At 43.3% G+C, this 26,941-nt stretch overlaps 2 protein-coding genes across 2 annotated transcripts; both read right to left on the bottom strand.

The window, feature by feature from the left end:
* Positions 1 to 8,506: 8,506 nt before the first annotated feature.
* Positions 8,507 to 13,774, bottom strand: LOC307265841 (uncharacterized protein). Its single transcript, XM_080047656.1, has 6 exons — positions 13,566 to 13,774; positions 12,198 to 12,471; positions 10,883 to 11,218; positions 10,288 to 10,367; positions 9,277 to 10,195; positions 8,507 to 9,189 (listed from the first exon to the last, which is right to left on the bottom strand). The coding sequence occupies exons 2-6, from the start codon at positions 12,339 to 12,341 to the stop codon at positions 8,935 to 8,937; spliced, it is 1,734 nt and encodes a 577-aa protein (XP_079903782.1). The 5' UTR covers positions 12,342 to 12,471; positions 13,566 to 13,774; the 3' UTR covers positions 8,507 to 8,934.
* Positions 13,775 to 16,492: 2,718 nt separating this feature from the next.
* On the bottom strand, positions 16,493 to 23,141 carry LOC307265679 (microtubule cross-linking factor 3-like; the record flags this gene model as incomplete). The annotated part of the gene is made up of 8 exons (XM_080047473.1): positions 16,493 to 16,603; positions 16,751 to 17,419; positions 18,077 to 18,439; positions 18,898 to 19,167; positions 19,900 to 19,962; positions 20,605 to 20,763; positions 21,432 to 21,656; positions 22,353 to 23,141. 8 exons carry the CDS (start codon positions 23,139 to 23,141, stop codon positions 16,493 to 16,495), a joined length of 2,649 nt encoding a protein of 882 aa, XP_079903599.1.
* Between the last annotated feature and the right edge of the window lie 3,800 nt (positions 23,142 to 26,941).

Below are 26,941 nucleotides of genomic sequence, written 5' to 3'. Positions count from 1 at the left end.
AGGTGGCATGCTTACAGACACTGATATAGATTTAAATGACATGGAAACAAAGACTTATTTTAGCTTGAATATGTATAGAGCTGGGGGACATAAAGCGACATGAGTGGTGCCCATGTGAAGGATGACAGCAGGGAGATGATGTTTATGAAGGAAAATATTACATACCTTCTGAGCATTTGGCTGTGTGTCTCTTGATAGTGTAAGATAAGAGGTCAGTGACTGCTGCTTGTCTGGGCACACACTATATATTACGGCCAGTTATGGTTACCCAGCCAAACATGCAGACAGACAGACAGACAGACAGACGGGAGACAGCACTACTATATGTTTTCAGACACATGGTTGCCCTTTAACTCCCTCATATGTGATATCATATCCTGGTTAAATGCTTTCCTTAGCCTCTCTCTTCACACTACAGAAAATACACATCCCAATCCCTCCACAAATAGTCCCGTCATACCCACATCCTTCGCCACCCTGAGGCCCACAGTTGAGCATTGTTGTTTTGTGGATTATTTATGACCTTGTTTTGGTTGAACAAGGTCTGACAGTCGTATCCATGAAGTGATTTTATAATATTTAAAAAAAAAGTAAAATGTGCATGCTCTTTTATATCTGTTTTCCGTTGTGTTTTCGTATATTATAACGTTGCATTTGGCTGCACTGTCACAAAAACTTTTTTCCTGCAGCTTTGCATTTTGTGTCCATGTATTTATGTACAGTATGTCATCACTATTTCTCACTGTAATTTTGAGATTCATAGACAGGGTATCTCACTCCCAGCAGGAGCCAGTTATTATGACCTCATTCCGTCTGTAACCATCATCAACCTGACGCCATTAGAGCCTATCAAGTGTCACGCCTCGCTAAGCCCGCTGCTACTGAACCATTTATATCACCGGCGCATCACATCACCACTATGATGACTTCTAAAATCATAAAATCTCGGTTTCTAAATACGGCACCATGAGGTAATACCATTTTTGGCTTGTATTTGATCGTTTATTCTATCTAAAGAAAGCTGTGACAGATGAGATATGAAAATGGAAAAGGAGGAGTACTTGAGGGGCCACACTATTGAACACGATGACCTACAAGTTTACATGGTTTTCTGATGCATGGACAGAAACTTAATGAAGGGGTCTCAGAACAAAATGGTCAATTAATCAAGACTTCTCAAAAAGTATCCCTTGTTAAAGGAATACTTTGAATGTTTTTATTTTTAGCTTGACTAGGCGATAGAAACCATTCCAGGCAAAGGTTGCTCATTGCTAATCAGCTTATCAGGAATACTGATAGTCAATGGGAGATATTAGCCTGCCTCCTTAGACAGTCTGAAGATACACTTTACAATATCACTAAACGGTCTTGTGTGCCTGTTGGGACTCTATTTAAATGTCTGAACTATTCCTTTAAGATTAGGGGCCCTTACTTAGTCAATCAGAATATGTGTTTAATCATGATTTGTCTATTGAAGTGCATGGAGGCCATTAATCAATGCACCTAAAATATAAATATATCTACTCACCGGCCACTTTATTAGGTACACTGGTTCAATTTTTGTGAACCCTGGCAGCAACTCAATGGTACATGACAACTTGTTGAAGTTCAAACTGAGCAACTCAATTGGGAAGAAAGGGGGTTTAAGTGACTTTGAACGTGGCATGGGTTGATGGTGGTGCCAGACGGGCTGGTCTAAGTATTTCAGAAATTGCTGATTTACTGGGATTTTCACACACAACCATCTTTAGGGTTTACAGAGAATGGTCCGAAAAATATGTATATCCAGAGAGCGGCAGTTTTGTGGACGAAAATGCCTGGTTGATGACAGATGTCAGAGGGGAATTGGCAGACTGGTTCGAGATGATACAAAAGACAACAGTAACTCAAATAACCACTCAACCAAGGTATGCAGAATACCATCTCTGACTGAACGCACAACACGTCCAACCTTGAACCAGATGGGCTACAGCAGTAGAAGACCCCACCGGGTGCCACTCATGTCAGCTAAGAACAATGAACTGAGGCTACAATTCGCACAGGCTCACAAAAATAGGACAAAAGAAGATTGGATAAATCTCGCCTGGTCTGATGAGTATCGATTTCAGTTGCCACATTCAGATGTTAGGGTCAGAATTTGGTGTAAACAACATGAAAGCATGGATCCATTCTGCCTTGTATCAACGGTTCAGGCTAGTGGTGGTGGTGTAATAGTGTGCGGGATATTTTCCTGGCACACTTAGCACCAATTGAGCATTGTTTAAACGCCACAGCCTACCTGAGTATTGTTGCTGACCATGTCCATCCCCCATCCCAAGTATGCCACAAAGAATTATGGCAGTTCGGAAGGCCAAAGGAGGTCCAATCTGGTACTAGCAAGGTGGACCTATTAAAGTGACCAGTGAGTGTATTTACAACACATATATATATATATACTAGAGGTGGGCATAGATTAATTTTTTTAATCTAGATTAATCTAGATTAATTTTGGAATTAATATAGATTAATCTAGATTAAAATGTCTCATTTGAATTCATTCATAATATGTGTGTGCTCCCTAAATAATGACTCAAAGTAAGTCTTTGAGAACGTGTTTCTCAAGCCAGGTGGCGCATCAGACAAGGGGCTCATCTCCTGTTTCCAACATGCATCACAAACTGCTTGAGGAAGCTGTTCTACTATGATAATTGGTGATGAAAATAAATAATGTTCAACAAGATGTTACTTAGTAACGCGTTACCGGCATCGGACCTCTTTTTTCAGTAACAAGTAATCTAACGCGTTACTATCTCCAAACCAGTAATCAGATTAAAGTTACTCATCAAAGTCACTGTGCGTTACTTTTTCTGTAATTTTCCTTAATGAAACATTTTACATAACTGCACAAATGACTGCGATTGCGATTTTATGTAAATAAATGTGCACGCATGTGTCTCTAAACGCTCCAACTGCTCCAACCGCTCCTCTCGTCTTTTTGGTAGCGCCCCTCGTCTCTGTCATGCAGCGTGTGTGTGTGCGCCTGTGTCTGTGTCTGTGTGCAGCAGCATTACGGCCGAACTGTGGCGCAAAACAAAGTTTCCCCCCGATGAAATATAGCGTCTGCTATGGGGATATTTAGGATTCGGGTACGGTGACGTTGACGTTGAAGAGATAGAAGTGTTTAAAACTTGGAAACTTATAGTCACGTGGCGACCGGTGGCCACACACACACCCACCCTGCGTTCCAATACCCGATTGTGTCGTGGGCAAGTGATGGAGAGAGAGAGCGGCGGGTGTGTGAGAGAATAAAGGCTCCTCAAGTGTCAACAACGGCCCCCGGCTATTATTATCTCCCCTGAGCCGAACAGGAGGTGGAATAAGAGATTAACGGCGATATTTTTTTTATCGCCGATAAGAGTCTGGCGTTAACGCAGCACGTTAACGCCGATAACGGCCCACCACTAATATATACATATGTTAATAGAGGAATGGCATGTGCCAATATGAAACATCACCAACACAACTACTTAAGTCTACTGGTCACATCAGTTTATTACAGTTATACTGTATAGTGTTAATCTGGGTTTTGGGGGCCCCAGGCAAACTCAGACCCATGGGCTCTCACTAATGTCATTTTTCAGCCTTTCCCCAATTGTGAATTTGGCTTTTTAATTTAAAGGAGGTTACTGTGTGAACAACAGCTCAGCGACGCAGTTGCGCTGCAGAGGTAGACACAGGATGTGTGTCCACCCAGCGTTATTGATGACATCTGGGTAGGAGCAGCATTTGTTGTCATCATCTGTTTGATCTGCTCTTTTGAATTAGTGTTATAGTGTTGGTGTTTGTGAGTGTACTTGTATTACTCATGTTGTGAGGAAATTAATCTGTGTACACAGTCACATAATGGGGACACACCTTCCTTTTCGGTAAAAATTGCAAGTCCCCATTGGATAGATCATTAGATTTTTGGTTGGAGATAGTTTAAGGTAAGGGTCAGACACATAATGGTTATGGATAGAGTGAGTCTCAGTGAAATGTATGAACGTTTATATAATGTTCTTGGAAGTGATGGAAACAGGACTGTGCGATGTGTTCGTATATGCACAACCAGAAAATTAGCTGTTTTCTCTTTAAGAAAATATATGTATCTCAAGAAAACACCATGTTGTTGTTTTTTATATAAAAGAGCTCAGTGATCTTTTCTATGACATTAGATGTGAAACATATAAGCCATAGCTGTATTAGTTTGACAGACAACTCAAAGTTCACGGATAGACAAGCTGTCTACACTTGTTTCTAGGCAGACTTAATAAGCCTCTATTCATGTAGACAAGCTCGATATGTCTTTTTAACATGTGCGATGAGCGTTACATCTGTTTGAATAAGCCCCTGGTGGCAGACATAATGTCTTCTTAGTTTTTCTGGGCATGTGTCAATCTCGTGCTCCTTACTGCCTCTTCTTGCCTACACCCACCTGTCCCCTATCCAGTGCCCTCTAGCCCCTACGTTGCGTCTCTGTCCTGACAGGCCTCTAATTCAGTGGAGCTGCACTCGGGGGTCCACAGAGAAATCCTCAGCATGCATCACCTGCTCCTGCGAGGGACCTCAAAATAGGTTAACTGCCACTTGTTTGTGTGTGTGTCTCACAAAAATGTGCATAGTGGAGTGACAGGACCACCCTGTTCCAGAGGTTAAACATGAAGGGGACCGAGTGACCCGGAACTGAGCTGTCTTACAGCTGTTTCACTGGCTCACTAGGCCTTCTCTGTGCGTTATAAAGGGCATTTCTCCCATTAAAACTTTACAGTCAGGAGAAGTTTGCATGTCTCAAACAACATTCATTTAGGTGTACTTTTATGTTTGACACGAGTCGCATTTTTCTTCAACTTTAAAAGGGATGTTCCCTCATTGGCATCCTCCTGCACCGGACATGTGAGTGCCTGGTCCTCATAAACAAGCTGGGAAGATGGACACCTGTTGTGCAGCCTTCTCATGATGTTTTGGCATTGCATGTATTTACAGAGACTCAGGACAACAAGTTGACGCAGACTGTAAAGAACAATTTATGATAGTTCAGAAACAAGAGTGCTCTCTTGTATCTCACGGAAAGGAGCAAGATCAAAGAAAGTTAGACTTTTGGTTAACTCACATAGCTGCAATAGCTGGGCCAACTTCTGTTGAACACCTGTATACTGTAAATAACTAAGCTGTGGTTCTTCTACTGGGAGTGCTGACGGCTTGATTTATAATTTTAGGTGTCAACCCTGTTAGACCATAGGTGTACTTATAAATCCCACCAATCTACACTTACATTTTCCACCAACTTTATCTAGTACAAAACGTCTAATCTGTCACGGTGCAACTCTCTCTATCTTTGTCCAAATATCTGAACTGTCAGCGTGTCTGCGTCCATCCATTGAAGTGTATATCTCAAATGACCCTATGATGACGAACGTGGCAATACAAGAGGTTGGACCATCAAGGACAGCCGAGAGGACCCTAAAGGGTTCTGGAGAATTTCAGACCTCTCCATTAAAATAGAATGGGGCCCAGATATCTCCACTTTGAAAGATGAACCGCAAGGCTCCCCTTTCAAAACAAGAGCAGGGTGCTTGTGGGATTAGTTGGTGTTGCCCGGCAGAGGTGAATATCGTAGTCTATTAATCGTGTGACGATTGACCAATTTTAATTTGGTCCCGCTGTCTGGCCTGTGGCCCACGCAAACATGTTCCCCTCACACACATACACACACACACACACACACACACACACACACACACATTTTGACCCGATTATAAAACCAGATGAGAAGTCAGGGAATCAATATTATTCATCCTGACAAGACCACAGCTGTTGAGACATTTCACTTAAAGCTCCCATATTATACACTTTTCGGTTCTATTATACACCATATTATATGGTCTTAGTGGTCCCTAATACGTTTTTCTTTAATTGTTTGCTGAAAAAAACTTTCAGATAATTTATTGTACTATGCTGATGTTCAGCTAATCTCACAATGGCCTATTTTTTTAAAAAGAGCTGCAGCTCCCCTCGTAAATATACAATCTTTGAGCTCCCCCCGCCCCCTGTCCGGAAGCGAAGCCAGATACGCCTCGCCCTCTGTCTGTCAGGGCCGTGGACCAATAAGAAATAGGGGTGTGGGCTGCACAGTGGAAGCTTCTGGCTTTCCCGTTTGTGAGGTCAGAAGAGGGGAGAATTCTGACTGGAGTATATTGGGTGGGGGAGGGTTGGGGGTTTCAGAAAGGGGGAGAGTGAGAAAAGGAGAGTGTTATTTTTTTAAATATTTTGGCAGTCTCTAGGCACACCGTGGACCCATGGATATGTTAGAACACATTTAAAAAGTGCATTTAGCATAATATGTGACCTTTAAAACACAAATATGAACCATAGAGGTAGAGTGTTTAAGTTATATTCTCATTTAAAACTTGGCAATAAAGCCTTATTATTCAAAATGTTTCCCAGTCAGCACTTTATGTCTGGGAAGAGGAGGAATAACCAAAGTGAATGACTGCTGACAGGCACCTGCTGAAGCACCAGCCCTGTCTTTCAACATATCAATAATTCCCATTAATATGAAATGGGAAACTATTGCTCTCAACATAATCTTCTTTATTTCTTAACATAATATAGATTGGGTCTCTGGTTCGACAATTTATCCTAAAGTAAAATCCAGGACCAAGTTACGTAATAAAAGTTGTGTAACCCAGTGCAGGTACTCCTTATTCCTAATTCAAATACTATTCTTCAATTGCTGTTTCCTCCTCTGTGGTCGAAGGGGGCGTGGTTGTTCTTGCTTACGTCAGGGGAGCCATGGCTACAGTTCAGCTGTCTTCTCGTGTTCCCTCACTTTCTTTCTATGTCACCTGCCTGTCTTTGCTCTCATGCAAATTATGTCCAGAATAGAACATGCTCTCCCAACCAAGCTCTGCCATGCAGTTTCTGTCCGCCAAGAGTGTCCTTGGTCAGGGTAGCAGAAAAAAGGGTGGCTGGTTGTAGCACCATTAGGAGAAACTTATACACACCAAAGAATGTACAGTATCTTTTGTATACGCAATACTGCAGATCTCCTGTTGAACAGATTGTTCATCCAGGCATTAGCTTGCCAAGAGTTAGTTGGAGGCCTAATGAGGACAGAGGAGAGGTGTCCAATAGGACGGCTTGTTAAAATACCCTCATGCAGCCCAAGTAGGTGCCAACCTGTAAGATAGGCTCTCATTTAGACACACACTCACACACACACACACACACACACACACACACACACACACACACACACAATCTGAGAGTAGACACCGGAAGACAGGAAGAGGCAAAGTGCTATCGCAGAGAAGCAGAGGAAAGATAATGCATTGAAACCAGTGATGGTAGGAAGACAAATGAAAAGATAGTTATTTGACTGAAAAAACTTACAGAGGTAGAGGTGATTGGAGAACAAATCTCTGTCCTTAAGGGAATTATGTATCTCCCATTTGTCAACAATTTTTTATATCACATGGTTGATTTTTTTGCAAGGCAGAAATAGCGATATGTGTGATTAAAGAAAGAAAGCTAGGGAGAAAAAGAAAACCACCAACTTGTCCCTCCCCCAACCCTTTATTTATACCCCCAAAGACAGCGGGCTAAGATTTCTGGCACCAAAACACACGTCACGCTTGCTATTTCTGTCTGAGGTGCCAAATAGCACCGAGAGGTTGGGTGACAGAACTGAGGCGTCATGGGGCCAAGGGACTTCCGCACACCCACCAAGCTTTTACATGACTTTTCACACTTAGACCGGACGGAGAGGGTGTATGTGTATATGAATGTGTGGAAGAGCATGTACGCATGTATTATTGAAATGTTCCTCTTTGTGTGTGTGGGAGCATGTTTTTCTTCACCTTTCACAGAGCAGCAGGTGTCAGGGTTACCAGAGGTTGCTGATGCAGTGTTATGAGGCGAGAAACAGGGAATCACTGTCACTACACACTCGATATCCTGATAACTGTGGACAACATAACTGCTTTTGAACCAACACTGTGCACTGTAAATATACTTGACAAAAGACAAATTAAAGCAAAAATTAACTGACATAACCAAAACCCTGTGTCATGTATGATCCTAAACAATGTTTAGAGGACCACCATGTTCTTTGGGTATGCATGAACCAGTTGATGTGATGGGGTTGGTTCACGGTTAGCTCATTTGCAACAGTAACACTACTTGAACAGCCATTGCACTGGCATGCAGGGGCCTATTGGTATCGGATATCCATAGGCTTGACATGCAGTAAATCGTCAACACCCTGAAATGTGAGCCATCATTAATGGGACAACACAATGCAAAGCTGCAATAGAGAGAGAGAGAGAGAGAGAGAGACAGATAGAGACTTTACGTCAAAGCACTGTCATATTTATTAACAAGAAAAAAATAATACATTAAAGGCATATCATAGTGTTTGTCACAGCTGTTATTTGAACATCTTAATATATATATATAACTTTGACAATATGGTACAGTAAAACACACTGCTTGGGAGTACAGTTGCAACTCAATCGACCAGGTTGGTTGAATTTGATTCAACACGGCAACCACAAGGCTTAACCACACGAGCATGCACCCTCAAACTAGGGCTGCATGCATAATCTCATCATACAGAAAACCACTGAAGTTCAATACAAAAAAGGAGGAAAGTGGAAAACTTCACTAAACTGCAACAAAGCAATATGTTAATGTGTTGGCAAAGATTTGGCACAGAATAAGCAAAAAAGCCGCAGCAACACTGGAGAAGGTTGTGGACGTGTTTTATCTTGAACACGGCAGGGCACTGAGATGAAACTACGTATTTCTTTGCGACTCTCTTAAAGCATTTTGCTTAAAAAGAAAAGTCCTTACTATTTACACAGATCGATTGTTTTCCTTGAGGAAGGGAACACCCTTGAATGAAACGGGAAGGTATCACATAATGACAGTCTCAGTCTGAAGAGAATAGGAAATGGGAGACCGGTGCTTTGTGGCGGGACTTGGGGTTCGGGTCATGGGGCTAGGGGGTCGACTGAGGGGGGTTGGGGGACGGTACATTGGGCCCGATTGGGCATCAATCCTGGCAGAAGGTGTGCTGCCGGCCCACCTGGAAGGAGGTCGCTGGTTGGCTGGCCGTGCAGGGCGAGAGAAGCTCTTATGTTTGACTTGAGACAACTCTGCTGCGTTTACCTTAATAGAGACAGAATGAGACACGTCAGCTTGTACAGTATCACCACAAGAGTGTAATCAAATAAAGAAGCGGAAGAAAATGCCTACCTGCTGTGGGTCCTGTCTGTACACTGTGTGGCCTGTTCTGGGACTGGAGCTGAACTCATGTTGGATCTCCAGCATGTCCAACAGCTCAATAAGTCCTTCATCCCTCACTCGGCCACAACCCGCCAACTCTTGTCCCGCTAACCCACCCCTCTGGATCTTTTGAGATCCAGAAGAAGCATTTGAGACCCTGTAGTCCATTTTGGGCTCCACATGTTGGGGTGCAAGCTTTCTTGCTTTCTCTCCTTGAATGAGTCCGCCATCTCTGTCTGCCCCACTGTTAGCCCTGGGTCTAATCTTTGGACTCCCCGCCACCTGGGATCTCCTGTGGGACTGTTGGGGACTTGCCTGGGACCCTTTTGAGCTGCTGCAGCCTCCTCTGTGATCCTTGTGGTTGTGTCTACCAGAGTCTGATACTAACCCCCATTCTTGGCTGTGCTCCATCTCTGCTGTCAGCACATCAGAATCTGCTTGGCATTTATGGTTAGGCACGCGCACGGGCGCCCTGCCGGCGGCTGCAGCGGCTCCTAGAGCTCTACGCTGACAGCCAGGGGTGGGGCACTTTGGCTCCAGTGTGAGCCCTTGAGAGGTCACCACCCCTGATTCAGTAAGCAGTTTACCCTCGTTTTCCTGAAGCATTGCTCCAAACTTCCTGAGAACAGAGGGGCTGCCACACTTCCTTTCTCCCAGGACGCCAGGGCCAAAATACTTTCTGTCCAAGGCAGGAGATTCAGCTGTGGTGTTTGGGAGCTGTGAGCGAGGTTGAACAGCAGGAGCATCCCGTTGTCCAAGAGGAGGCTTGGAACCTGTGTTTTCTTTGTTGGGGGAACTCTCTCTTCGGGGGGAGCTCTTTGTGTGAGACACTTGGTTCTTCCTGTTTTGAGTTTCTTCAAATTCTCCCACAAACTGCTCTTGTCCAAGCCTTAAATAAACAAACACGATAAGGATTAAAAGGTGCTTAATTTACATCCCACAATTCCACCAATTGTTTGTGGATATGGCAAACTTTCTTACCTTTCATTTCCAGAACTTCTCTTGATCTCATCCTGGTATACAGGAATTCCTGGGCTCACCTTGATTGTGTCACTGAAGCGCTGATAGAAAAAAAGATATATACAATATTTAAAAAACATCCATGTCAACCTTCACCCACTTTTAAAAAAAGCTTTGAATAAGAGTGCTCTACGTCAGGATCCCTGGCAGGCTCTGTTTACTGTACCTTACCAAAACTGACCCTCAACTGACCCTTGATCATCCCTCGATATAGCACTGCTAAAACTATTCTGACCTACTGTACTGTAATGTTGGCAGCGCACATGGCTTTTGATGTTGACCAGGAAGCAGTTTAACAACTTACTTTCTTTCTGACTTGTCAGAAGTTTTTAAAAGGGCAAGAGTTGGTAAAGTATGTCAAACTAACTCCTTTCTAGTAGCCTATGTTTGAGATAGAATAGCAGAATAGAATCAACCAGTTAAGTGTAATCAATATGTTCTTGACTGAACCCACTTTTGACTCATGTCGTGTCCACCTATCTGGTTTCCTTGGATGTGCAGATGCCAACGGAATGACTCATAAGGACGAGAAATGATGAGAATTGCCTTGACTTACCACATGGCGAGCTCCGTGGTTTTTACGGCTCATTTGATTCCCCTGGTCCAAATAATTCTGCAGTAAGTCCCCGATCTCTGAAACGCTGTTGTTGTGGCAGTAGCCGTAGCCATTCTGATGACTCTCGGGGTAGCTGTCGCCGTTGGGGCTATAGTTACAGCCCTTACTAAAGTGATGTGGCACAGTTGTAGGTCCAGAGTGATTCTTGACGTGATGTCCAGGCGCCAAAAGACGGTTGTCATGGTGCCCTAGGCCGCACTCCAACTCACCACCATTTTTCTGGTTGTTGGTAGTGATATCATTTGCTCCTCTGCGGGCCTGAACATCATTGTACAACTGAAAAATCCAAACATAAGAAAACGTTAACAACATCCTGCTGATTATATATTGTGACTATAACTATTATACTATTGTTGCGCCGTGTTTTGAACACGGCGCAACAATAGAAACTTTGTTTACACAAGAAACAAGTCTCATAATTATAATGAAATTGCTGCACAGCCTGACGTATATTTATCCTGATTAGCAAAACAAGCATCTGTTTCCCTTTGCAACCTTTAATACTTCCTATAGTATCCAATTTCAGACTGTGTGTGTGTGTGTGTGTGCGCACGTGTGTGTGTGTGCATGCGCGTGCGTCTGTGTGAGAGAGTGTGTTTGTTCAGCATGTCTGTCAGTACATCACAGTTTAATTAGCTTGTTAACATTCATCTGTATCATTGCTCCAGCAAGGCCATAAGGTTGAGTCACTCGGTGGGCTGCCAACAGTTTATTATGGTGGATAAGCACACACACACACACACACGTGTCACAAATACATATTACACCAATTATCACACACCCTAGGGACTGCGGAGGCAAATAAAACTTGTTGATTTTATGCAGCTAATGTATTTTATTTGTATTGTATAGAACTGAATTTCCCCCCGGGGATCAATAAAGTATTTCTGATTCTGATATCAATTATACAGTAAAAGATGGAGAACATGAACATGACTAAACACAAATGACAACTCTATAACTACATCAGTAAGTGTAGTATTGTACAAGAAAGATCAACAAGACAAAAAATAAGGAAACCAGATGTATTACACTGACACTGAATACTTGGTTGCTCCTCTAGTCACATATTATGTAAAATTTCCATTTTATGTCAAATTTTTATTTTACTGACTCAATGTTCATGGACCTAGTTACTATATTTAAAGTTTCATCTTGATCTTTCCAAATTCCGTGCGCATTTTCAGAGATTTTGAGCTTGAGATCACATTTTTGGACATTTGCCTCGTCCAGTGTCTTTTATACGATATCTTACCTCTTCGATTTTTCTCTGGATGTCCTGTAGCTGGTCCTCCCACTCCTGCATCTCCGAGTCAAAGTTGTCCATCAGCTCTGGCCTCTCTTTCCCCCAGCCGCGGCCACCGTGTTCCAGCCCACGCTCCAAATCAATGGCTGCCATGACGTGAGGCAATCAATACCCACAGGCCTTTTTTTAAATGCCAATTTCCCCTTTCTCCTATTTCGCTTTCTGGTCAGAGGTCACTGTCGGAATGCAGGCGAGGGACAGAAGGATCGATGGCCTTGGAATACTGTTCAGACAAACATGTGGGAGAAAGGAGAGTTGGAATACGTTTAGTATAAGTACAAAACAATAAGTGAATATTTTGACACTTTTTTTTAACTACAATTTGGGTCAATCTGTTCCCAAATGAAACATACTGTTGCTCTATTTTTCTACTGGTGTCTGTTGCTCGAATGGCTTGTTATGTAGCATTTTTGCCCTCACAAAGTTCAGATATTAGCAGCATCTCTTCTTTCACATTCTAAATTCACAGGCATGTAGCCTACCCATGCAGCACGTGTGGACAAGATCATGACAGCACTGCAAGTTATTGGACACTTGGTCACTTTGACCTCCAGCTTGCCTCTAAACTCCTTGGTACAATGGAAGAAAAACTAAAGATAACCTACAAATTCACAATTCTAAATTGAAGTGAATGTCGCCTCAATACCCTGTAGATGTGACCTGGCATGGTGAAGTTGTGTCCCTATGGAAACACTAATTACTTGACTTGTATTGCCTCTCGGTTATCAAAGTCAATCAGGGTTTGTTGTTGTTGTTGTTGCCATCATTAAATAGGACAAGGATCCTTTGGAAAGTGCCCGAATGTAGCCACATCCCTCCCACCTGTTATGTAAGTGGAGAGATATTAATAATCTTGTAACTATGCATAGTAAACTGGCTGCATGGGCTGTGCGCATGGGACGGGGACTAAGAGTCAATGTATGTCAGAGTCAGAGGCAAAGACAAGGAAAATTAAAAACTGTTCAAAATAAAACGAAAAATCGGATCAAAAGTTTAATTGAGTATAAAGGTTGTGCGCTGAACAAAAACAAATTCTTTATATTCCAGACAATTGTAAGGTTATTGAAGAATGGTGCAAGGCTAAGATGTTTTGTTTAATATGCATAAAAAAAATCTCCATTAGGCTTAGTATTAGGCTACAGCAGTTGACTCAGGCAACTTCAGGTTGTGCGCTTCATGCGGTCTCAAATATACATATTTTTAAGACAATCATCAGGCTAATTTAAACATATCTTAATCGTCCCATATGGCACCAAACCATAATACATCGTCATTACAGCTGCTATTAAGACCTCAGTAGGAAACACCTGTCCTTACCTTGCTCAACATAAAAAGTTCACTGCCTTCCAGTAACAATCCTCTGCCTTCTCTAGATCCTGCGAGCTGTGCGCTCCGACCTCTCGAGCAGATTCACTCCCCTCGTCGCCAAATAGTCAACTCCTCTCTCTCTCTCCCTCCTGTGCGTCTCCCTTCGCCTTTTCCTCTGCTGTGTGATGTAAACCCCCGAGTAGCCTACTGGATTTAGAGGAGATCCTCTGTCCTACTCTCGCCTCGGTCTGGGGGTTAAGTCCGGAGCGTTGATCTACAGGGTAAACAACTTCTGTTCCAGCCGGGGGCACCCAGCCTTTTATACCACTCCCCACTGTTTACGTGGGCGCGCCATCGGAGCCGGTATCAAATATCATAATGTCAAATTTATTCCAGCATTTGAAGTCTCGATGGGACAACTGTCGTCACCAGCATCCTGGCTATAATTACCGGGACACACGGAGAGAGGGAAAGTGTTTACATAGCTATTTCAGCTGCTGTGGTCTTTCGGCCAATCGGCGTCTCTGTTGCTACTCTGCTTTGGGTTGCTTGGGCAGATTTTGTCTTGTGACCATGTCACTCCGCAAATCATTTTTCCAAGGGATGCCAAATGGGCGCGGGTGACAGGGTGAGTAATAATGTGTCACCGTCAATAAAATCTTTATTGAAGAAAGTCACGATCAAGAAGGCTTAAACTGCTAGGTGGATAGGCCTACCGGCGTGCTTGGCAAACTTTTGGGCATTTTAAAATAGTGTTTTAAGTGTCGTCTTTACTCCACATAGTCTCTGGATTTTCTATGTTTTTCAACATTTTGCAAAATTTGTAAAATGCTAAGAAATGCCAATGACACTTACACTTCACGCACACATTTCAATTTCAAATAGAGCAGAAGCCGCGATATTTTTAATATCACATTCGATGTCCTGGAGTAACCACAACCTGCAACTGTTTCCTTGACTCATCTTGTGACAGTTGCTAGGCTACTGTTCATCTGCCCCACCATCAATTACTAATGCCCAGCCCAGATCAGGAGTCCTTTTTGGGGCTTCATGCGAAAACACCCCTCCCTCCTCCCCCTGGAGAAGATTTGGCATTTGGCACTCAACCCGATCATCAGAATTCTTTCCAGATTGATCATCACCATAATTCCTCCACCTGTTGTGTTTCATAGTAACAAACCTAACCTTGACTCAACAACAGCACAGTGGTAGCCTACTACAAGTGTCCTTAAAATGAGGAGATTGCTTACATAGGTTTTAGTGACAAGGTTGAACCAGGACAGCAGCTTTATGTTTCCTGCCTTGAAGTATAGTTTGACATGCAATAACCTCCATTTCTGAAATCGTCTATCCACATTATACATATCTATAAATGTATGTTTAAGTGTTACCACCACATCATCTCAACTCAAAGCTCCACTTAGGCCTACTGACTTTTCTCAGGACTTTTTTTTCACCTTCATCATTCTTCATCAGCTAACTAAGTACACATTCCTGTTAGATTAAAAAAGGTGCAGTGTGTAGATTGTATTGCCATGTTTCATAACATACTTGTATTTTAAGTGTATAATCACTTGGTAATGAAGTTGTTTAATTTATTACCTTAGAATAAGCCTTTTATATCTAAATACGAGAGGGACACCCTCTATGGAGGCGGCCATGTTTCTATCTACAGTAGCCCAGAATGGAAATATTTATATAGTGGGTGTCCTGGGGAAGGGCACCTGTTGGAAGACGAAGAAGAAGTACTATAGAATCAATAACTGAAGACATATTCACCTCATCACTTGATATTGTGTAATGACTTGGTGGGGAATGATGCCATATTTAGGAACTAGCTGATTGTCATTGAAGGCCACTAAAGGGTCTGTAATTATTTGAAAGGGAGGGGTAACAGTTGCAATCTAAAACCTTCACCACTAGATGCCACTAAATAGGGCTATTCCAATATGCAAAAGGAAGTGTACTGCAAGTACCCATTAATTAACTGTAATGTTTAGTTAAAGCTCTTAAAGGTTAGTTAATGCGTAGTTACATCTCATTAAGCATTAAATGACTGTTAATGCTTAATTATTAAGTATCAATGATGCTTACTAAACTAACGCTTAGTGAAGCATTTACTAAGCAAAACACTTAGATAATGCTTAGGTAATGTGTATTATGCATTAACTAAGGAGTTATTAACGGTTTGTTAATGCTTAGCTAATCTGTATTCAGCATTAACTAAGCATTAACTAACCGTAAATGAATGTACCCTTATTGTGAGGTGTTGCCGATATCTGCCCCTAGCAGCATCTGTATAGCTTACTCATGTACATGTTGTATCTTGTTTGTTTACTCTGTCGAAAAAACTAAAGCGAACCATCTGTTTTCCCCCGCTAGCTTTTTTAAAAACGTTAAACTAAGCTAATACGCTCTGGGTGAAGCAACATATTTAGCATAAGGATTTAGCAGTGGTATCAATCTCGTCCTCTTTCCCAAAAATTCAAAATATAGACACCTATTCTATTTCTCTTTGTTGATTGCTGTCATGCACCAACCTTGTCCCTACTAAAACTCTGCATAGAGCTCGTGATTAACCATGTTTAACACTGATAAAATATAATAATGTATATTTCTTTAAATGCACTCTCTATTGCATGTCTCTATTGCATGTCTCTATTATCAGCTGTTCACAAGTCTGATTGTCTTTCTTAAAGCTCAGTTACAAGTTGTGTAACTCACCTGATGTGGACAGTGATGTGTTATGGATAATGTAGACTCCAGTGTTGAATCCAACTACTCCCCCATTGAATGTGACTGCAGCTTTAGCAAGTGCTGAGCTTTTTTTCCTGTGGTTTTGGTTACATGGGCAACAAAGGATGCGGGGATGGGAAAAAATCAAGAGAGCAAAGACAAACAAGGGATGATATGAATTAAGGCGGGGGGGATGTACATCACAGGACAAAGAAAAGAGTAAAAAGAAAGACTAGTTTAAAGATGGTGGCGTAAGAGAGGTTGGAGAACAACACAAGTATGAGGATGAGCAAAATGATGGGCTGGAACATCTGGGCGGAGGAAGAGTGACAAGCCATAGCGGATGAGAAAACAAGAGGTTGGTGAGAGACAGGAAGAAACAGAATCAGTGTTAAACGTTTGGAGACGCTTCCTATGCCACCGTGGAACTTGTAAACATGTTTTAATCTCTGTCTCACCGACAGTGGCTCCTCCGCCTCCCTGTCCTCGTTCCTCGGCACCTCCAGTCTGTCTATGAAGCCCTGCAGTTCTTTTCGGAAGGCTTTCATCTGAGCGTTAATGCGGTACAATAGCTCGTGTTCCCTGATCCTGCTCCCATCATCCTCTCCACCTTCCTCCCCTCCTCTCCCGAACATCAGGTCGGCGTTTGAAACGTAGACCCTCGCCTCTGAGATGACGGTGGCCGTGTCGGCGATGAGCCGGTCGATGGTGCGAACCAGCCTCTCCGCTTCCATGCGGATGTCCATCATCTGCTGCCTGTCGCGCAGGCTGCAGCGGCCCCCGGGCAGGAAGCGGGCCAGAGCTGAAGAGGCTGCGCCCTCGGGCCCCGTCGGGGTGTAGAGGCCCCGTGTGGGGGTCAGGCACCGGCTGCTGCTGCTGCCGTTAGTGTTTCTGACCTCGTCCGAGTCGCTCTCCCCGCCCACGGGGCCCTCCCGTTTGCGGTGCGGTGGGAGGAGGCGGGAGGAGGTGGAGTCCTCGTCACTCTCACGCCGGCCGCTTGTTCCTCCGCCCGCGTCGCTATCCGCGTCGCTGTCGCGCGGGCTGGGCCGCAGGGAGAGGTGGGACGCCAGGTCATAGCGCTGCATGTTGGAGAGCAGCACACGGTTCTCATACTGCAGCTGCATTACCTAGATAGAGGGAAAACACTTTGTAACCAGATTTGAACAGAAAAGGACAAAACAATAGGCATAACAAGATACTTGAACTACAATAATAAGCATGCCACACCTTATAAAAAACTCGACAGGTTATCGTTGTTACTGTGTTAGTATATTGACCCTAACATGATGATCAAATGATTGCTGAGTAAAGCCTCACAGAGCTGCTTGCCTGGCTGAAGACTCTTTACTGAAACAACTGGTGGATAGTGTATTCTTTGAGCTAAAATCACTCAAATTGTAATAGGCAAAACTGTAATTGGCAAATTGTTTTGCTAGTTAGCAAAATATGAGTAGGCCAACACGCCAAGCAAAGATGGGGAACATGGTAATTATTCAAACAATAAAATACATTAAAAGCACACTAAGCAACATTTTGAATAAATTACAGAGTCACACAATGATCACGTCTCCCCCACTAGAATATTTGGTGATGGGTTTATCTGCACAGTCCTCCTTTCTCTGGCTGTATTTTACATAGCAGCATTTGCCTGTATTGTTTTGGAAACAGAAGATTCAGGTCTAAGCTCCGTCCAAGCTCCTCCCTGTGCAGCCAGCAGCACTGTTTTGTTAGCTCATAATCAAGAAGAATGTATTAGATGAATGTTAATATAAGCGGTCAACTACCTTGCCACTTAGGTCATTAATCTGTAGCCGCGCTGCCTTTAACTCTTCCTGCAGAGCCTCTGCCTTTGCTCCATCCATCCCTCCCGCTCCTCCCCCGTGCCTGCCGCCGCCCTCGTGGGTGCCGGCTTTGAAGCGCAGCTTGTTAAGCTCCGTGGTCACTCTGGTGTTTTGCTCTTCAACGTCAGCAAGGTTCCTCCTGAGAAGCTCTGCCTCGTCCTCCACCAACTGCAGCTGCTGTCGGAGCTCCGTCAGGTCCTCACCCAGGCCCCGGCCTGTGCCCGACCCACCCATTCCCCCGCTACCAGCGCCCTCTCCTTCACCACGGAGGTCATCCAGCTCCGCCCGCAGGCCACGGTTCTCAACCTGTGGGGGTAGAGGGAGAAAAAAGCTCAACGCTCACACGACGGTATCAAAGTTTGGTATCTCAATAATATTTTACAAAAATCTGATTGAAAATAAATGTTGGTAAATATTATAAAACTGAGTTAAAAAAACTGACTTTTTTTTTACTGTCTAGACCGCCTGACAGGACTGTGTGGGAGTGGCCATATCAAACGGGAGCCATGGCAACAGTCGTTTTTTTTTAATGGGACGTTCAGGAAGATACTAGAGCATAACCAGCCACATCAAAACCAAATGTCTGTGAAGTTTATCAAACTTAAATGACAATATTTTTAAATTTGGATTGATAGATATGCCTAACTCTTTTCAGATGCTAGCTATCATTCCACATATTCCCCAAATTACATACTTAAAAGGATTTTGTGGATTTGGGAGTACAGGGGCTTTAATAGACCTTCCATAGCATTGTCCTTTCTTACCTCCAGCTCCACTATTTTCCTCCCCAGGATGTTGGCCTCCTCCTCCACTAGGCGGAGCCGCAGCTTCAGTTCTGACTCGCGGGTGGTGGGCGGACCCCCGGCCTCTCCTTTAGGATGGGTGCTGTCCAGTTCCCCGTAGAAGGAGCGGTACTTCTGTAGCTCTTGCTCAAGACGGTCCTTCTCCTTGTCAATCTTGGCCGTCTTCTTTCTCATAAGCACTGCTTCCTCTTTGATGAAAGCTAGCTGGCACTTGAGGTCCTCGTTGTCCTCCTAGAGCACAAAAGACAAGACAACCGCAGGACGTCCTTTCACTAAACCTTAAAGTGCATTTTAGCAGAAACGGTTCAAACGGGGCGCCCTTAGCTCAGTTGGTAGGGCGTCCCCCCCATGGGCCTCGGCCAGCAGCGGACCCGGGTTCGATTCCAGCCCGCGGTCGTTTTCTGCATGTCACTCCCCTCTCTGCCCCATTTCAACTCTGTCTCTACACTATCAATAAAGCATAAAAATGACAAAAAAAAATATCTTAAAAAAAAAACGGTTCAAACTTAATCAAGTCGGCCTCGGCATAAGTAAGAAATAAAGACGGAAGGATTTTAAGATTAAAGAGAAGATTTTGTACCACAGTCTTTCTGAGCCAAAAGGAGAACGTTTGAAGTCTGCTATGTCCAAAGTAATTACTGGAGCTCTGCTAACTTTCAGCTTTCATACTTTTCTTTCAGATGGGCTTAACCTTCAGAGCTGGGCTAAACCTTCAGGGTCATATTTCAATATGTTGATGGCCAGGAGTTCATTTAAGTCATGACAAGAATTCATCATAATAACAAATATATCCAATGGAAAAGATTATCATTCAAAGATGAGACTGTGCACTATTGAAAGTGATAGAAGACAGCACCTGTTCCTTAGGAAGATATACCACCTGATGATTATTTGATTGTTGGTGCAAGAAAAGAGAGAAAACATTGTGGAAAAATGACCTTTTCATTTGTAAAACCTTCTCACCTCTGTAGGAGCCTGTGCTGATTTTGGCTTCTGGATGTCCTTGCTTCCTCTTCTCTTTTGAGACTGGTGGAGGAGAGTCAATTAAAAAGACAGTTATTTGTTGTTTATTCTTAAAGAAGTGTGAGTATGTCAGTGTGCACGTGAATTTGCCAATTCACTCTGATTTGTGATGGCAAACAGCTTTCTTTGGGTCTAAAAATGGGCTATAACTTAGAAGTTAGACATCTACGTATGTTATATCAAGCTTCTCCGTTGATTCCTTTGGTAAACAAAATGTTTGCTCAAAACCCTAAAATATTTTGAAACACGGATGATCACAGGATAGAATGGTTGTTTACTTTCAGTGTTTATAAGTTGGCCTCTTTTGTTACAAAAGCCTGGATGAAACGTCAGAAAGCTTTATTGTGTTAGTAATAGTAGTGTTACGCATCTATTTTTGGTTTCTGGACTGTCTGTGTGTTTATAACGGTGTATTCTAAGCCCTTGTGGGCCGGGCATACTTATGCATGACAAAAATAAAAATAATAAAGAAAATCATTAATTCATGCATAGCATTGATCTGTACAACATTTCCCCTAATTGTAGAATCAAACAGAGAAGCCTGGATTATGCACTGTGCATAAAGAAATAGATCCGAGGCATATGATCATTAAGTTGAATCATCTTTTGAGCTCATTAATGGATGTGATATAGATGGCACCTCACCTCTTTGGTTTTGTCAAGCTCATTCTGCAGGGCTTGTTTGGTCACCTCCACCTCTATGAGTTTAGTTCTCAGCTTTTCATTCTCCTCCTCTGTCTTTGTGCGTTTCTCCTCCACCTTTTCCAGCTCGTGGTGCAGCCTCACAGACACGTCCTTTGCTACCTGCAGGGTGGCGGTGGCATGATTTGAGTTTTGTCTGCACTCTAAGCATCGTCTTACAATTGAGTTTGAATTAAAGGTGCACTCAGTCAGGGGAGGGGGATTTATTAACATTTGCAGATGCCTGTAGTTAGTTTACAAAACATATTTACTCTTAAGTAATACTTAAAATTGAATAATTCTATCTTCTTAAATCTAAACAAAATTATTTTGAGACACCCGAAACCAAACGTATGACTAGAAAATGTTTGTAAAGAAAACAGTGAAACAGTAACTTTTCAAGTAGATTTCCGACTTCAAACATTGTGCCTTTGGATCCAATTTGAGGAAAGTTGATTTATTGAATTATGACAATATACAACGGTACCTTACAACATTTTCCACCCAAAGTTACATAGTGCACCTTAAGTTTTTCTCATCTTACGAAATTGCACAACCTTTCTCCACCAAAATTAACAGTATTTATAAAATGCTTATGAGGCAAAGCTGTAAAAATGGCAGTGGCTTTGGAAATGCAATTGTTTCACCATGTGGCTGTGGCTACATCAGAAAACGTGGTCATGCAATAAAAAAAATAAAAAGAAGCAGAGCCTTGGGTGTTGAAAACTTCCCCCAGACAGACGCACAGAGAGTGGGAGTGTCTGGCCCCTCCCCTCCCCTCCCCTCCATACCTTCAGGTCCTGCTCTAGACTCCTGAGCAGATCCTCATCGATCTCTCCCGTCTGGGCGTAGCGCATCCTCTTCCTCTCCGCCTTCCTCAGACGATACTGCAGGATCCGGCAGTTCTTATTGGCCCTCTCCAGCTCACGCCTCATCTCCTGCAGCTGACATGTGTCCTCCTCGTAGAACGTGTCTCGCATCTCGTCCATCTCGGTCCTCATCTCCTCAATCTCACACTGATGGGTGGGCGGGTGGATGGGGGGCACAGGGTGAGATGTGTCACGATTATGACATGGTTCAGATTGAGAACGGTGATGGCTAATATCTGCTGTGCATGGTTTTGGACTCAGATGAAATAGGCGATGGATGTTTTAGAATTGAGCCAAATGTAGTTTAGATTACTTCACAAATAAGGGCATTTGATCCTCTTTAATCTCTTTGATCCTCAATTATCTGAGCTCAAATTGATGCACCATGAACAAATGAAGATTTCCTCTTATTCACCACGCCTTCCACACTGTTGAAAATTAGCATCAATTGCCAACATGGCAAGTACAACCATATCCCAGCTGTTGACTATTGGTTGTTTTTTATTTTAACACACCATTTCATTGATCCCAGCAGATCAATACCAATGTGATCAATAACTAATTAATCATCTGCAGCCAGCGAATTTCAGTTAAGGTATTGTAGCTTGTTATGCTCTGAAGAAGATGTTCAGTGGACAAAACAATTTGTGTTTATTGACCATCATGGCCCACAGGCTTTAAAAAGGCCTACACACATTTTCTCTCATCCTAATTACAAATAAACATATGACTACTGATTTTCAGTAGCTTACAATTCTGATTAGGGTGTTTTAGCCTATTTAATCTAACGTGTTTCTTCTAGGTGATGACAGAGCCGACATGGAAAACTAATATGCATCAAACCTTTAGATCTTCATTTTCCTCGAGCAGCCTATCTATCTCGTCTTCAAAGGCCTGGTCCTGCTGTGTCACGGACCCCGCCTCTGTCGCCTCCGCAGCCGGCCCCGGCTCTCCCTGAGCCGCGGCCTCCTCCTCCTCCGTGCCCATGTTGTCTGCCGCCTTAGTTTGCATGGTCGCACCCGCACCGCTTCGCCTGAGCCTCTTCTGCAGATGGAACTGGATCAGTTCAGCCTGCAAGCATCCTCCTCTCCACACACCCAAACCGAGGCCCGCGCCGCAGCCCACAGACGCGCCGCGGCCGCCTTCGTCCCCGGCTCTCCTCCCTTTCTCCTCTTCCGAAGAAAAAAAGGCAGACGAGGTCTTTTCGGCCAACAGGCGCCGGGAGGAGTCACCACCTTTGAGACAGGGCAGTAGGCGCAAAGTGGAGCGACGGGCCGCTGATGATGATGATACTGCCGGATCTTCCCCGACAGCATCCGCCCTGTTAGCTCCCACTAGATCAGCCTCAGCACCATACAAGCGCAAAGCACCTGCCCCGCCGCGGCTCTCGGGCTCCCTCTCCCTTCCGTCAGCGGTCTTCGAACTCTCCTTTGAGCTGACGCCGGTCGGTCTGCCTGGTGGGTGTCTCGGAGCTCGCTTGGTGGTTGCCCCTTCCTTGGCTGCTGTAGCCGGCGAGGGAGCCCGGTGGTGCTGCCTCCTCCTCCTCCTCCCTGCGCTATTGTCCGCCGAAGATGTTGACGATGATGATGATGATGGAGGAGCTGCAGCGCCGCTAGTGGTAGTTGCCTTCATGTTCTTCTTCACTGTGATTAACAATTCCAAACACAGGCTTTGATTTCTAGTTGTTCACTGTGAATTAAGCTGGAAACAAAAAAAAATGCACAGGAGGCCCAAACCTATGGTTTTGATAACTTTATTTTAACAGTGAAATTCGGAGGACGTAACCTGCATAGGGGAGCCACTAGATGCCGCTTTTTATCCAGCTGTCAGCTCGCCTGCTCATCTGGCCACAAACATAACTTTAGGCCTAAGCTTGTTTGGTCAACCAGATTAACTGTACCCAGAACGAAAGGCAATACCAAATCTCTGAATTTCAAAAAAAAGTTCGAATGAATGCATCTTCAGAGAGATGCACACACTAGCCTATGCGAGTTCTTACCGCAGAGCATTTAGGCTATGGAGAGTCGCTGACACAGGGCACCACCAGGCACTGCAGGGCCACTGGCCACGTAACGTCAGAGTGCAGGCTACTACGTCAAACCAGGAAGTGAACAGAAAACGACAGCCAACCCTTATAATAGGTCCATGCAGCCAACCACTCCTCATTCAGAACAGTTGGCATGCATGGTCATAACTTGGTGCAATACTGTCAACAGAGGTTCAGGTGGTTTAGTGCAATAATTCTAAATACAACGTGTGTACTGCAAGCAAGACAAGTTATATGCAAAGCCAAACTCATTTTATTAAGAGTTTACTTGTCATGAGTCACTAAATATGTGAACACAGTTTATTTTATAGTCTCCTGTAGCTCTGAAGGTGTAGCTCTCTAATGTCTGTTTTGAAAATAAATAAACCCAGATAACCTCTTGGTTTGGCCTTCAGCCTGTGTTCAGAACTTTAAATCAGAAATCCTAAATTTAGCGTACAACTGAACGGATATGTATTTTTTTAGGTAAGCTTGTACGTGGGAAAAAAACAAAAAAAATCAGCTGGGCCCAACAGCATAATTCTGACATCTGCTACAGCAACGTCTCCCCAGACTCCTTAAAATGACTGCAATGACCACCATCTCCATAAGGTAACAAACTATGCAAAATGACCTCCAACAACCCCTCTAGAAAAATACTGAACTATCGCTTTAAGGCCCTTATCTTTTTAATTTAGCCTATAATGTGCTATTTCTATAGCATTGAATATATTATTACCAAACATGTATCTTCTACAAATTGCCATTGATAGTGACATTGTTATTATTTGCTTGTCAATACTGAGTTTTTACATGCACTGCACATATATGTCAATCTCACCTAATTTTCCCAGGAATTACACTACAGGGGACTCATTTCACCTGTTGCCTATATACTTTATCTAACCCACAAATGTAATATACCTAAATTCTGGCCCAGCAGAGGGTGCTCTGCACACACACAACCAAGTCATCTCCCTCTGGAGGCAATCTGTTCCCACTAAAACGCTGACTGTTTCCACTCTGCGCGGCTGCAATGAGCTCCTTAGTCATATTATTGCTAATGAGATAACGACTGACGGGTCAGGTTTTGCAGAGGTTTAACCCCTGCAAACTTATCCCCTCCCCCAACTGACTAGCCCTCCTTTCAATCAGTATGTAAGGAAGTAATAGGCCTATATCGTTTGCATCACATTATTGGTGCAAGTGAAAGAGCAATATGTTAAGGGACCAGCATCACAGTAAATTTCCCAGTTTTAAATATGCATTGCCAAAGTGCATGAACACTCTTATCTGATTTAGATATTAGAATCCCCCCTAGTTTTTACTGTGCAGTTTGTTTTAAACTTTAATAGATTTAATGAGAGATTTGCAAAGGGATGAATTCACTGAAATGTCTAAAACAAAGCTTACCTGCATGCAGTCAGCCTTTACTAGTGAATCTGGTGCATAAATCTATGCTCAAGGTCCATAGTATATACTGTATGTGTTTGTGTACCTGCATGTATGTATGTATGTATGTATGTATGTATGTATGTATGTATGTATGTATGCATGTATGTATGTATGTATGTATATGTGAATGCACGTTCTGCAGCAGCAGGGATGCCGGTAATAGTGACCTGCGCTAAATGCCTTTGATAGAAAAGCCACGGCTCTTCTGACAATCCTCTTAGTCCTTGGCTTAGATCCCTCTGTGTCCCCTTGGAGGACATACGCTTCCTCTTACTCCTCATCATTCACATCTACCCCCTCAGACCTGCTTTCCACTTCCACCCTGAGTGCAAAGGTGACAGGTGGTGGTGCACTAGGATAAGATGGGAGACTGCAAAGTAGTGAACAGCAGGTTGGAGGATGTGGGGAATGAAAAGAAAATGTGTGGCCTTAAGTGTCAATAATAGTATTGGTGCAAGGCCTTTCGACAAATGGGGGGGGGGGGGGTTGTGAATAATTTAATAGATGCCATTAGTAAACCCGCAATGTGGTCAACGAGCAATGGGATACAGTGTGTCTGTCCCAGGCTGACGAAGAACTGGATGGCGAGTGTGTGAAGAAATGTGTGAGAGAGGAAGTGGAAAATTGCTCAAATGAACCAGGAACATAAACAATAACATCTGCTAATATTTCAGTCCAAAATATCACATGAGATCACAAGATAGTTATTTAGACAATTGCACCATAAAGCCAAACTATAACTTCTCCATACAGTTTGAGAGATACAGCATGGACCTGGTGGCAGATTAGTAAGGGCTTCTCTTCCAGTGACCTGCTTTCCTGGGCAACTCATGGAGTGACGTGGAAATAAGCTCTTTTGGAGCTAAAGCCAATTTACCCCCAAAGATTAAGGCAGATCTGTCTGGACAGGACAAAGACACACAGCCTTCCTCGGTGGCCTCTCACACACACCTTTAAGAGGCCTTTCCATTCTGCAGATCCTTGGGACGGAGAGAGGAAACTGGGAAGTTTGGGGGATGGGAAGGCTTCCCCCCTAATGGGAGACATTCTAGATCCTATATGTTGTGTACAATGTTGCTTTAGCAGTTAAGTAGCTAATCTCAAATTGATTTTGCACATGCTCCAACCAGAACTAACACGAAAAGACACAACCAACCAGTGGGGTGCTGACATTGCCTTTATTTCATTTACATGTGCAGCCAGAAGCTGTGTCGCTTTCATTTTTTAACAAGACAATGAAATAACCATTTGTTTTCTTAAAAAAAAGGAAGAAGCTCTTTCAGGAGAAGTCTCCCTTCAGTCCTACATGGCAGTGAGACAATACTGAGCTGAACTTCAATCTCCAATCAGTGCTTCAATGCTCCTCGGCTACGTCGCACAGCAAAGAGAAATAAATCACAGACCCACAAAAAAATATTATCACAAAGATACCCACACATTTGAATAAATACTAAAGGAAACTACAGTCCCCCCTCCAAAGTGTTTTAAACCAGGTTTTTAATTCACAATGAACACTAAGAAAATAGCTGGCCGTTCGGTCAATGCAACACAGTTACATCAGTTTGAGGCGACAGAGAAATGTAAAGTCTGTGACATGATGGAATGATGCGTGGTGGAGATGAATGGAAGAAAGTTAGACACAATAGATGGCGGTTGTGAGCACTTTGTATTGAAATTTTCTGTTTGCTAACTTTGCTCATCTAAGTATTCTTAAACAGAAAAAATTAACTCCTTTAACCAAGAAAATATAAAACTTTGGTATAAACTTCTGCAACTTTTGTCGGTAATAGTTAAATTCATTGAAACTAGAAAATAAATTAGCATATTAAAGACTATTTAAGCTTTCAGTTAAAATAATACTGGAATCCAGAGTACAAAAAAGGTGGAGGTGAATTTTGGTTAAGTTAGTCAATGCTGAGCAGCTTGTTGGTCCTTTTCATATTTTGGTCCT

The sequence above is a fragment of the Ammodytes marinus genome, assembly GCF_949987685.1.
Source record: "Ammodytes marinus genome assembly, chromosome: 19".
Taxonomy (NCBI): domain Eukaryota; kingdom Metazoa; phylum Chordata; class Actinopteri; order Uranoscopiformes; family Ammodytidae; genus Ammodytes; species Ammodytes marinus.
This window is presented reverse-complemented; position numbering and strand designations above follow the sequence as displayed.